Source organism: Silurus aristotelis (genome assembly GCF_946808225.1).
Source record: "Silurus aristotelis genome assembly, chromosome: 15".
In the NCBI taxonomy this organism is placed as follows: domain Eukaryota; kingdom Metazoa; phylum Chordata; class Actinopteri; order Siluriformes; family Siluridae; genus Silurus; species Silurus aristotelis.
The window spans coordinates 5,063,149-5,077,233 of NC_139588.1; the positions used below are offsets into that span (position 1 = coordinate 5,063,149).

General features: G+C 42.6%; 1 protein-coding gene across 1 annotated transcript in view; it reads left to right on the forward strand.

Moving 5' to 3' along the window:
* The window catches only part of pla2g7 (phospholipase A2, group VII (platelet-activating factor acetylhydrolase, plasma)), a 23,262-nt gene continuing 9,177 nt past the window's right edge, over positions 1–14,085 (forward strand). Inside the window, exons 1-2 of the mRNA XM_083563082.1 lie at positions 1–513; positions 4,549–4,688. Coding sequence (XP_083419208.1) covers positions 357–513; positions 4,549–4,688 — 297 coding nt within the window. The 5' untranslated portion in view covers positions 1–356. The remainder of the gene's footprint in view (positions 514–4,548; positions 4,689–14,085) is intronic.

Sequence of the window (14,085 nt, forward strand, 5' to 3'; positions counted from 1 at the left end):
CGAGACACAATAAAAACAACCAGAAACAGAAACTATAGGGGGCTCAACTTGTTCAGGAAGTGACGTCAAACCAATATGGCAGCGCACAGCAAACGCAGACAGATTTTTAAAACCATTTAAAGATTGTACACGTCTTTGTATCCGAACACTAAACACATGGGCATTTTGGGGTATTAAAACAGAGAGCACTGTTTACGGAGGAAAGCTGCGTGACGGCATTATCGCCTTCACGGAGGTCGATAATGGCGTCATTCCCGAGTTGTCCGCATTCCGTCCTACTTCCGAGTTACGCCGAATAGTGTGACGTAATGAAAAGGTAACATATAGATTTTGAAAGGTGTTCGTGCTCATTCTTCATGCTGATCAGATACCGGAAGTGTGTGTATGTGTGTCTGTATGGAGGGGAAACACTGTGTAGAACTGGTTGGATGAAACTGGGTTTCTCCCACTGTATGTCCGACTACAACAGTCATTTATCAAGGAGATCCGAGACTCGCTTCATTTCTGCTCCAGGTAATACTTTTTTCTATCTCTTCCACCATGAAAGTCTGGAGAAGGACTAAAAGTAAACCTGATTAGACTTCACACAGTTATATTTCCTTTTTTCTATCTTATGTAACTTACATTTAAACAGAATCTGGGAAGAACTAACACGTTTTTTGTGACTATTCCCGGGTCACTTATTGATATATTTTTTCAATGAACAGATTCACTGATCTGCACTATTGTGAAATTACACTCCAAGTTCTACGCGTCACTCTCCGGGTTGCCATGTGTTTAGGAAACCCGCGTCACGAACCCTTTTTCAACAAATAAAAGAGTTCAACGAACACAAGCCTTAAAATCCATGGATATAGAACAAAACAATACACTATAAAATGTTAAATACAGGCTAAACTAACAGTATAGTACAATGTAAATGTTGTAAAAAGATCTTTTTGGTTTACTTCCATGCCATAAATCATTACATTAGTCGGTAATGATGAGAAGAGATCGTCTTGTGATACACCTGGTAGAAGTTACAACTATTTTCACGTGTTCATTCTTTCTTGTTCAGAAATATCTATACATGGATCAGGGTTAGGAGACTGCAGACTATAGACTATAGGTCATGTGAAACTGCACAGACAGTAACCTGAGCTCAGGATTGAACCTGTTGTGTCAAAGCACCCCTAATCCCATGTATTCACAATTCCAACATGCTACAGCAAGAACTGTGGTCCTGGTAACACCGGTGCTTTACGAGACACCAAGCTTACAGCTTATGCCTAGCAGCCTTCCAATCAGCCAATCAACCAATCAAATCATGATCGGTAATGTTGTTTAGGTCAGCGTTGATGAATTAGCTGTCATAAGTAATGATTCATGATAACCCAGCCATTAGGGGGGCACAAGCCAGTGCACTCTTAGTGCCGGTCCCAAGCCCGGGTAAATGGGGAGGGTTGCGTTAGGAAGGGCATCCAGCGTAAAACATGTGCCAAATCAAATATGCGGATCACAAACAACGACCGCCACAGGTATCGTTAGCCGACAGGGTACCGGTGGAAATTGGGCTACTGTTGGCCGAAGGAGGAGAAGGAGAGGAGGAAGACGTCTACAGAGATGGCAGGAAAAGGAGCAGTGTAGGAGAGTAGAGGTTCGGGTTGGTACTTTAAATGTTGGTACTATGACGGGTAAAGGGAGAGAGGTAGCTGATATGATGGAGAGGAGAAAGGTAGATATGCTGTGTGTTCAGGAGACCAAGTGGAAAGGGAGTAAAGCCAGGAACATTGGAGGTGGGTTTAAACTGTTTTATCATGGTGTGGATGGAAAGAGAAATGGTGTAGGGGTGATTCTGAAGGAAGAGTACAGTAAGAGTGTAGTGGAGGTGAAGAGAGTTTCTGATAGGGTGATGATCGTGAAGGTGGAAGTTGAAGGGATGATGATAAATGTCATCAGTGCCTATGCTCCACAAGTTGGCTGTGAGATGGAGGAGAAGGAAAGATTCTGGAGTGAATTAGATGAAGTGGTAGATGGTGTACCTAGGAAAGAACGATTGGTGATTGGGGCAGACTTTAATGGGCATGTAGGTGAAGGGAACAGAGGTGATGAGGAGGTGATGGGTAGGTATGGTTTTAAGGAGAGGAATGTGGAAGGGCAGATGGTGGTAGATTTTGCTAAAAGGATGGAAATGGCAGTGGTGAACACGTATTTTAAGAAGAAGGAGGATCATAGGGTGACGTATAAGAGTGGAGGAAGGTGCACACAGGTGGATTATGTTCTGTGTAGGAGATGCAACCTGAAGGAGATTGGAGACTGTAAGGTGTTGGCGGGGGACAGTGTAGCTAGACAGCATCGGATGGTGATCTGTAGGATGGTTTTGGAGGCGAAGAAGAAGAGGAGGAAAGTAAGGATTGAAAGAAGAATAAGATGGTGGAAACTGAAGGAGGAAGAGTGTAGTGTGAGGTTCAGAGAAGAGGTCAGACAGGGGCTTGGTGGTGGTAAAGAGGTGCCGGATGATTGGGCAACTACTGCAGGAGTGATGAGGGAGGCAGCTAGAAAAGTACTTGGTGTGACATCTGGAAATAGAAAGCAAGACAAGGAGACGTGGTGGTGGAATGAGGAAGTGCAGGAGAGCATTAGGGGAAAGAGGTTGGCAAAACAGAAGTGGGATAGACAGAGTGATAAGAGAAGTAGGCAGGAGTACAAGGAGATGTGGCAGCAGGTAAAAAGGGATGTGGCGAAAGCCAAGGAAAGGGCATATGAGGAGCTTTATAAGAGGTTGGTCACTAAGGAAGGAGAAAAGGATTTATACCGATTGGCCAGGCAGAGGGACCGAGCTGGGAAGTATGTACTGCAAGTTAGAGCAATAAAGGATGGAGGATGGTTGACTAATGAGGAGAGTGTGTTGAGAAGATGGAGGGAGTATTTTGAGCAGCTGATGAATGAGGAAAATCAGAGAGAGAGAAGGTTGGAGGATGTGGAGTTGGAGTTGGTGAAGCAGGATGTAGATAGGATTAGTAAGGAGGAAGTGAGAGCAGCGATTAGGAGGATGAAGAATGGAAAGTCGGTTGGACCAGATGACATACCGGTAGAAGCGTGGAGATGTTTAGGAGAGATGGCAGTGGAGTTTTTAACCAGATTGTTTAACAGGATTCTGGAAGGGGAGAGGATGCCTGAGGAATGGAGAAGGAGTGTGCTGGTACCGATCTTTAAACATAAGGGAGATGTGCAGACCTGCAGTAACTACAGGGGAATTAAGTTGATCAGTCACACCATGAAGTTATGGGAAAGAGTAGTGGAAGCCAGGCTGAGAGAAGAGGTGACCATCTGTGAGCAACAGTATGGTTTCATGCCGAGGAAGAGCACCACAGATGCCTTATTTGCTTTGAGGATGTTGATGGAGAAGTATAGAGAAGGACAGAAGGAGCTGCATTGTGTATTTGTGGATTTAGAGAAAGCGTACGACAGGGTGCCGATAGAGGAGATGTGGTATTGTATGAGGAAGTCAGGTGTGTCAGAGAAGTATGTGAGGGTGGTGCAGGACATGTATGAGGACAGTGTGACGGCAGTGAAGTGTGCAGTAGGTACGACAGACTGGTTCAGGGTGAAGGTTGGACTGCATCAAGGATCGGCCCTGAGCCCTTTCCTGTTTGCAGTGGTGATGGACAGGTTGACGGACGAGGTCAGACAGGAGTCTCCCTGGACTATGATGTTTGCAGATGATATTGTGATTTGTGGTGAGAGTAGTGAGCAGGTTGAGAAGAGCCTGGAGAGGTGGAGATATGCGCTTGAGAGAAGGGGAATGAAAGTCAGTAGGAGTAAGACAGAGTACATGTGTGTGAATGAGAGGGAGGGCAGTGGAGTGATGCGGTTGCAGGGAGAAGAGGTGGAGAAGGTGGAGGAGTTCAGGTACCTGGGGTCAACAGTGCAAAGTAATGGAGAGTGTGTTAGAGAAGTAAAGAAAAGAGTGCAGGCAGGGTGGAGTGGGTGGAGAAGAGTGACAGGAGTGATTTGTGATAGTAGGGTATCTGCAAGAATGAAAGGGAAAGTTTATAGGACTGTGGTGAGAACTGCGATGTTGTATGGATTAGAGACAGTGGCATTGAGTAAAAGACAGGAGGTGGAGCTGGAGGTAGCAGAGCTAAAGATGTTAAGGTTTTCGTTGGGAGTGACGAGGATGGACAAGATTAGAAATGAGTTTATTAGAGGGACAGCACATGTAGGATGTTTTGGTGACAAGGTAAGGGAGGCGAGATTGAGATGGTTTGGACATGTGCAGAGAAGGGACATGAATTATATTGGTAGAAAAATGCTGAAGATGGAGCCACCAGGTAGGAGGAAAAGAGGAAGGCCAAGGAGGAGGTTCATGGATGTGGTGAGGGAAGACATGCAGGTAGTTGGTGTGAAAGAGGCAGATGTAGAGGACAGGGTGGTATGGAGACGGATGATCCGCTGTGGCGACCCCTAATGGGAGCAGCCGAAAGAAGAAGAAGAAGTAATGATTCATGATGGCTCACTATTAGAATATTTAATATAATGTAATAACTATTTATTTTGTAATCAAAGGAAATCATCTTAAGGAAGTGGAATCACCCAGCCTTGCTCAAATGGGAAATTCAGTGGGCCAAAACAGCTTGGGAATTCCTCAAGGAAAAGGACCACACCAAGTGGGATGCACAGATTTAATGGTGGGACACACTTTACAGGTGAGTGTGAATGCCTTTGCATCACTTCCTCCTTTTTAATGCAGTTAAGCTCTGAATAGCGATGAATAATCAGTTATTTCTGAAACCTGTGGTTCCTAATTATACTTGAGACAATTATCTGAATTTTTCATTACAACAATAACAATTCATTACATACATGCAGCGTAAATTGTTTGTGGGCACCTGCATATCAGTTATGTTTTTTTTTTTGGTTTTTTTTGGGCAGTCATGTCACGTTGTGGCAACAGATTAGTGAAGAACCACATATGATTGTGAAGGTCATCTGTCTATATATAGACAGATGACAGAGCCGGTCAAACGTGTGAAAAGACCTAGTGTTTTATGTTTTTTGAGAGACACATGCATATTCCTTTTGTTTGTATGCAACTAACTAGGTTGACAATATGAAGTTTGACTTTAACCAAACAAATATATAAATGTATACTTTATTCTCATTGAAAAATCCTTCCTTATTATGAATAAGCTTTACCCACTCTTGGCAACCGGATAGTTAGTTTCTCCAAACATTCAGCTGAAATATTTTGCCAAGTCTCTTGTAAAACTCGCCAAAGATGTTCCTCACCAGTTGGAAATTTCCTTTTGTGATCCAGTTCATCCCAGAGCAGTTCAATGGGATTTAGGTGCATTGACTGGGCAGGTCATTTGTGTTATTCATGTTAGATAACACTAAAGCCCACTGTTTACTCTATATAAACCAGTGGTCCTCAATCCCCGGGCTGAGGACCGGCACTGGTCCGTGGGCCAATTGGTACCTATTGGTAACTTACATTATTTCCGTTTTATTTATTATCTGATTCTGAACAATGTTTTATTTAGGAAAATTACTCACTCATGATGCATGTCATGATGCCTTGGTTACATGTCTTACCTACACAGTGGATTCACATTTATTATCATATTTAGAAAATATCAGTTTTTATGGTCATATAATTTTATTTTGTTGTATTTATCTGCCACACCTTAAAGGCCTTTCTGACATTAAACGGGTCTGTGGTGCAAAAAAGGTCCAGACCTGGTTGCATGGTGTTGAAGTATGGAATGCTAGTTGTGTTGATTCAGTATTTCTTTTACCTGGATTAAGTCTCCAAAATCCCCTGCTCTAAAACAACCCCAAACCATTAAGATTCCACCTACATTTTTGACTGTGGGGCTGAAGCAGTCTGCTGACATCTTTCCTGTTCTCCGTCTTACACAAGTTCTACCATTAGAGCCAAAGATTTCACATTTGGACTTAAATTTCTTCCACTTATTAATTGTGCAGTTCTTGTGGGTTTGTTGCATAGAAACAAAAGGAACATGCATGAGGCTCATAACCCAGAAAAGACTAGCTGTTACTAAACTTTATATCCTGACAGCCTCTGCATAAATGGCCACCTAGTGTTTACATTGTGCACATCTAATGTAGATATACAGTGAGGAAAATAAGTATTTGAACACCCTGCTATTTTGCAAGTGTCCCACTTAGAAATCATGGAGGGGTCTGAAATTGTCATCGTAGGTGCATGTCCACTGTGAGAGACATAATCTAAAAAAAAAAAAAACAGAAATCACAATGTATAATTTTTTTAACTATTTATTTGTATGATACAGCTGCAAATAAGTATTTGAACACCTGAGAAAGTCAATGTTAATATTTGGTACAGTAGCCTTTGTTTGCAATTACAGAGGTCAAATGTTTCCTGTAGTTTTTCACCAGGTTTGCACACACTGCAGGAGGGATTTTGACCCACTCCTCCACACAGATCTTCTCTAGATCAGTCAGGTTTCTGGCCTGTCGCTGGGAAACACGGAGTTTGAGCTCCCTCCAAAGATTCTCTATTGGGTTTAGGTCTGGAGACTGGCTAGGCCACTCCAGAACCTTGATATGCTTCTTACAGAGCCACTCCTTGGTTATCCTGGCTGTGTGCTTTGGGTCATTGTCATGTTGGAAGACCCAGCCTCGACCCATCTTCAATGCTCTAACTGAGGGAAGGAGGTTTGGTCCCCAAAATCTCGCAATACATGGCCCCGGTCATCCTCTCCTTAATACAGTGCAGTCGCCCTGTCCCATGTGCAGAAAAACACCCCCAAAGCATGATGCTACCACCCCCATGCTTCACAGTAGGGATGGTGTTCTTGGGATGGTACTCATCTTCTTCCTCCAAACATGTTTAATGGAATTATGACCCAAAAGTTCTATTTTGGTCTCATCTGACCACATGACTTTCTCCCATGACTCCTCTGGATCATCCAAATGGTCACTGGCAAACTTAAGACGTGCCTGGACATGTGCTGGTTTAAGCAGGGGAACCTTCCGTGCCATGCATGATTTCAAACCATGACGTCTTAGTGTATTACCAACAGTAACCTTGGAAACGGTGGTCCCAGCTCTTTTCAGGTCATTGACCAGCTCCTCCCGTGTAGTTCTGGGCTGATTTCTCACCTTCCTTAGGATTATTGAGACCCCATGAGGTGAGATCTTGCATGAAGCCCCAGTCCGAGGGAGATTGACAGTCATGTTTAGCTTCTTCCATTTTCTAATGATTGCTCCAACAGTGGACCTTTTTTCACCAAGCTGCTTGGCAATTTCCCCGTAGCTCTTTCCAGCCTTGTGGAGGTGTACAATTTTGTCTCTAGTGTCTTTGGACAGTTCTTTGGTCTTGGCCATGTTAGTAGTTGGATTCCTTCTGATTGTATGGGGTGGACAGGTGTCTTTATGCAGCTAACGACCTCAAACAGGTGCATCTAATTTAGGATAATAAATGCAGTGGAGGTGGACATTTTAAAGGCAGACTAACAGGTCTTTGAGGGTCAGAATTCTAACTGATAGACAGGTGTTCAAATAATTATTTGCAGCTGTATCATACAAATAAATAGTTTAAAAATCATATATTGTGATTTCTGGATTTTTTATTTTTTAGATTATGTCTCTCACAGTGGACATGCACCTACGATGACAATTTCAGACCCCTCCATGATTTCTAAGTGGGAGAACTTGCAAAATAGCAGGGTGTTCAAATACTTATTTTCCTCACTGTAGCAGTCTTTCAGCATTGTATCTATACTATCACATAGATGGTGTTTGTGGCTGTTGTCTGTTGTGTATGCATATAGTACTGTATATGTGGGACTAATAGTGTGACATTTGTAACCGGCTTTTACAGACTATGCAAATCTGTATGGTTAAGTGTTGGAGCTGTTCCTCCCACATTTACATTTCGTCATAGCAAATTACAGAAGTGCTTTGAAGTCTCTATCAATAAATACACACTCTTGTTTTCCACTGGGAGTTTTTCTTTTTCTTTGCCACCTATAACCTTTGGTCTGATTGTTGAGGATACATATACATTTTTGTTTTATAGCCAGATTTCTGTAAAGCTGATATGTATGTACGCAGTCAGTACTCAAAGTGTGTTAGTATTTAAAAAAATGGACAAGTGTAAAGTTCTGAGCCACTTTAATGAAGGGCAGATTTTGAGGTCTAGATGCTTCATAAAGCCCTTCTCTGAACAATTTTGGGATGAACAGGAGCAACAACTGACCCTAAGACTTCTCACTACATATCAGTACCCAATCACACTAAATAAGCACAATACGGCCACACCACACAATCTAATAGCCTTCTGGAAGGTTTTATTCCCGCTTATCTGGCCAACATATTTATACAATGTAGATGTATCGCCTACATGTCCAGTGGCAAGACTGGGTCTTTAAGCACTGGACTGGATTCTATTGGATCTGGCTGATGGCACTAGATCTGATCTGATCTGTACTAATGAAGCACAGGAACACAATCTTTGGCCCAAATCCATTTCAGTAGGTTAGAGGAAAACCAGGAGCCACCATTGATACTCAGCTCTCCTGGTTTGGTCTTTATAAGTACGTTTGTCCCTGATGATCGAGCCGGTGGCGACTGTGGCAAGGAAAAACTCCCCGAGATGGCATAAGGAAGAGACATTGAGAGGAACCAGACTCAAGAGGGAACCCATCCTCATCTTGGTTGCACTGAATGTCCATTCATAGCAGATATACGATGTTGCGGGGTACAGTGATGATGATCAGAAGCGAAAAGTAGTCCTGAATCAGTGTAGGAGACTGTTGACATTAACTACAGTCCAATCCATCCTCAAAGCGCCCGTTCTTACTCCGGAATTTCATGGAACCACCCAAGGTGTTGATGAGAAACCGTCCCAAGCTGCACAGAATGGCCTCCAATCGAAGAGAACACTATACAGAGGCAGGCCTGGACGAAGTGGGAAGATTCACAGAGGGGAGAGGGGCAGGAACAGTGGTCACTGAAACCTCAGGAGCATGTTTAACGAGAGAGAGAGAGAGAGAGAGAGAGAGAGAGAGAGAGAGAGAGAGAGAGAGAGAGAGAGAGAGAGAGAGAGAGATCACAGGAAGAGAAGGATACGGATTATTAAGTGTCCTTATTGTTGTATGAAAGTTAATTCAATTCAATTCAATTCATTTTTATTTGTATAGCGCTTTTAACAATGAACATTGTCTCAAAGCAGCTTTAGACAGATAATGCGGTGATTAAAAATGAATATGTTCTTTATGAGTAAGTTTGTCCCTGATGAGCAAGCCGGTGGCGACTGGCGACTGTGGCAAGGAAAAACTCCCCGAGATGGCATAAGGAAGAAACCTTGAGAGGAACCAGACTCAAGAGGGAACCCATCCTCATCTGGGTTACACCGAATGTCCATTTGTGGCGGGTATACAATGTTGCAGGGTGCAGTGATGATGATCAAAAGCGAAGTGTATTTTTGAGTCAGTGTAGGAGACTGTGGACATCAACTACAGTCCAATCCAGGCAGGCCTGGATGAAGTGGGAAGATCCACGGGGGGGAGAGGGGCAGGAACAGTGGTCACTGGAGCCTCAGGAGCATGTTTAACTCGACCGAGAGAGAGAGAGAGAGAGAGAGAGAGAGAGAGAGAGAGAGAGAGAGAAGAGGGTGACAGGAAGAGAAGGATATGGATTATTAAGTGTACCTATTGTTGCATGAGAGTTAAAGTCACTGTGCAGTTTGGACTCCAGCAAGACTCGCTATGGCAGCATAACTAAAAGGGAGAACCAGAAGGCAACACAGACATGAGGGATCTCTGGGATAAGAGACGGCCCACCACACCACCATCAACAAACCTGAGTGAACACGTGAATGTGAGGGGACGACAGCGTACAAATATCCCAGTTCACCAAACACTCTATATCAGTGTTCCCTCCAGATCTGAGCCTTTACCTGAGAAAAAATCTACTGATTAAAGGCTTGACTGAATAAATATGTTTTTAACCTCGACTTGAACACTGAGACTGTGTCTGAGTACCGAACACTGGTTGGAAGGCTGTTCCATAACTGCGGGGCTTTATAAGAGAAAGATCTGCCCCCTGCTGTAATCTTCATTAATGGAGGAACCAACAGATAGCCAGCACCTTTTGATCTAAGTAGGCATGGAGGATCATACTGGTACAGAAGTTCACTCAGATACGGTGGTGCGAGACCATTAAGTGCTTTATATGTCAGTAGTAGAATTTTATAATCAATGCGAAATTTGATTGGGAGCAGTGTAGACTGATTAATACAGGGGTGATCTAGTGAGGACTCTTGCTGCTGCATTCTGAACTAACTGAAGCTTATTTATGCACCTACTCGCACACCCAGACAGTAAAGCGTTACAGTAGTCCAATTTAGAAGTAACAAAAGCATGAACTAGTTTTTCTGCATCCTGTAACGACATCATATTTCTAATTTTAGCAATATTTCTAAGGTGAAAGAAAGCGATCCTGGTAATATTATTCACGTGAGCCTTAAAGGAAAGACTCGAGTCAATAATCACACCAAGGTCTTTGACAGCCGTACACGCTGAAACAGAAACACCATCCAGAGATGTTAGGTAATCGGAAAGTTTGCTTCTAGCTGCATGTGGTGCTAGTAAAAGTACTTCCGTCTTATCTGAGTTTAGCAGAAGAAAGTTATCGAGCATCCACTGTCTAATGTCCTTTACACATTTTTCAACATTGTTAAGCTGATCTCTCTCATCTGGCTTTGCTGAAATATATAGCTGTGTATCATCAGCATAGCAATGGAATCTAATACCATGTTTATGAATAATTTCTCCAAGAGGCAGCATATATAAAGAGAAAAGCAGAGGGCCTAAGACAGATCCTTGAGGAACACCAAACTTTACCTCAGAGAGTGTGGAGAACTCACCATTAACATCAACAAACTGATAGCGATCAGTCAAAAAAGACCTGAGCCAAGAGAGAGCCGTTCCCTTTATTCCAACAACGTTCTCAAGTCTAGCAAGTAGTATAGTGTGATCAATGGTGTCAAAAGCTGCACTAAGGTCGAGCAAAACAAGTAAGGAGACAAAACCCTGATCAGAGGCCAATAACAGGTCATTTACCACCTTAACTAGCGCCGTCTCTGTGCTATGATGAGGCCGAAATCCTGACTGATACATTTCAAAAATATTATTCATAAGTAGGTGTAAACATAACTGCTGTGCTACAACCTTTTCCAAAATTTTGGCTATGAAGGGGAGATTTGATATTGGTCTGTAGTTGGACAGCTGACATGGGTCAAGGTCAGGTTTCTTAATTAGGGGGTGGATAACTGCCAGTTTGAAGGATTTTGGTACAAAACCAGTGCTAATGGAAGAGTTTATTATTTTTAAAACAGGTTCAATTACCTCTGGAATGATCTGTTTAAAGAAACTTGTAGGCAAGGGATCGAGAATGCAGGTTGATGATTTTGATGAGGAAATTAATGAAATTAAGTCATTCTCGTGAATAGGAGTAAAACTTTGTAATTGAATAATGAAGTAATTAATGTCACTGTGCAGTTTGGGCTCCGGCAAGACTCGCTATGGCAGCATAGCTACAAGGGAGAACCAGAAGGTAACATAGACATGAGGGATCACCAAATGACGTTCAGTGACTGGAATGTCTGATTAGATAACTGTCTTTTTGACATAATCAACACAGAGAAACCGAGTACAGAATGCATTCTTCTTGTTTCCACTGAGATCAGACAAACATGAATCCTACAGTATCCTTCTTTACTTGCTAATAGTGGGAATCGTCAATTTCTTTCTTGGCATTTGGAGTAATTTAAACCAAATCTGGAATTTGGTGGCCTACAAGGAAGGAAGGCATGGAAGAGATGGAAGATATGCAGAGGGAAACTCTGTTTTGAACTGATATTGCAAGATGGAGAGAAACCCACCATGGCTCATATGTGTAAGATAGTGGAATTACAAAGAGTACCACAGTACCAACGTTCATCCAAGCTGTGGTGTCTATAATTTTGAGGCAAATGCTGTATAAAAAATAACTCGTCACAGACTAGATCACTTCTTATTAAGAAATTCTTATGAGACTGCTACTAGCTTTGGAGGACCGAATCCATCAAGTGTGATTTGCAGGAGTCCAGTCTTGAAATGCCACTTGTCACTTGAAATGACAAAGGACTGACCAAGCACCTACACTGCCTTTGTGAATAATTGCTGGGTTTTATGTACTTTCCGCTGATGAGCTGCTATACATAATTCAATTTCTGCCATTCTTGCACCAGTGTAGAATCTGTATAGGGCAGATGTGGTTCCGCCTGTATGTCACCTTAAATGACGTCCCTTCAGGTACAAAAGCAACTCATTGCCATTATGGGTCATAAATTCAAAGATCCAAGAGAGCCAGGGTGGAAAAACAAACTCTGGTTCCAACTCCAGGACAATCAAAGATCTATAGCTGAACAACTCTCAACTGCTTAGCTATACTGTATAGCCAAAAGTATGTGGACACATTACCATCAAACCCATGTATGGTCCTTCCTAAAACTGTTACCACAGCTGGACCCCTGTCTAGTGACTAGGTCTTTTTGCCCAAAGTTAATGCCTGACATCACAATTGCTCCTGTAGCTGAATGATCATAAATCACTGCACGGGCAAAGGAGGAGGCCATGTCTGGAATGATTTGATTTTGTTACATCGCTGTGAAGAAAAGCATCTGCCAGATACTATAAATACAAATTTTTCAAGAAACAGCTACAATCCTTAACCATACATATACATTAATGGCCAGAATTGTTGGCACCCCTGACATTTTTCCAGAAAATCAAGTATTTCTCACAGAAAATTTGCTATACACATGTTTATTCCTTTTGTGTATATTGGAACAAAACAAAAAAAAGGGAGGGAAAAAAGCAAATTTGACATAATGTCACACAAAACTTCAAAAATGGGCTGGACAAAATCAAAATCAGAATCAGAATTATAATCGGGTTTATTGGCCGTGTAAGTGTATTGACACACACACAAGGAATTTGGTTCCAGCTGTTTGTGACTTTTAAAAGTACAGACATAAATAAAACCTATACATGACAAAACAGACAAGACAAGACAAAAACACCCTTAACTTAATATTTGGTTGCACACCCTTTGGAAAAAAATAACTGAAATCAGTCGCTTCTATGGGATTTAGATCTGGACTCATTGCTGGCCACTTCAGAACTCTCCAGCACTTTGTTGCCATCCATTTCTGGGTGCTTTTTGGAGTATGTTTGGGGCCATTGTCCTGGTGGAAGACCCAAGATCTCGGACGCAAACCCAGCTTTCTGACACTGGGCCCTACACTGCGCCCCAAAATCCTTTGGTAAACCTCAGATTTCATGATGTCCTGCACACACTCAAGGCACCCAGTGCCAGAGGCAGCAAAACAACCCCAAAACATCTTTGAACCTCCACTAATTTGACTGTAGGTACTGTGTTCTTTTCTTTGTAGGCCTCATTCAATTTCCGGTAAACAGTAAAAAGATGTGCTTTACCAAAAAGCTCTATCTTGGTCTCATCTGTCCACAAGACGTTTTTCCCAGAAGGATTTTGGCTTACTCAAGTACATTTCAAGTACAAACTCTAGTCTTGCTTTTTTATGTCTCGGTGTCAGCAGTGGGGTCCTCCTGGGTCTCCTGCCACAGCGTTTCATTTCATTTAAATGTCGACGGATAGTTTGCGCTGACACTGATGCTCCCTGGGACAGCTTGAATTTCGTTGGAACTTGTTTGGGGCTGCTTATCCACCATCTGGACTATCCTGCATTGCAACCTTTTGCAAGGGAGATTAGCTACAGTGCCATGGGTTGCAAACTTCTTGATAATGTTGCGCACTGTGGACAAAGGCAAATCTACATCTCTGGAGATGGACTTGTAACCTTGAGATTGTTGATATTTTTCCACAGTTTTGGTTTTCAAGTCCTCACACAGTTATCTTCTGCTCTTTCTGTTGTCCATGCTTAGTGTGGCACACACAATGCAAAGACTAAGTGAACTTCTCTCCTTTTTATCTGCTTTCAGGTGTGATTTTTATATTGCCCACACCTGTTACTTGCCCCAGGGGAGT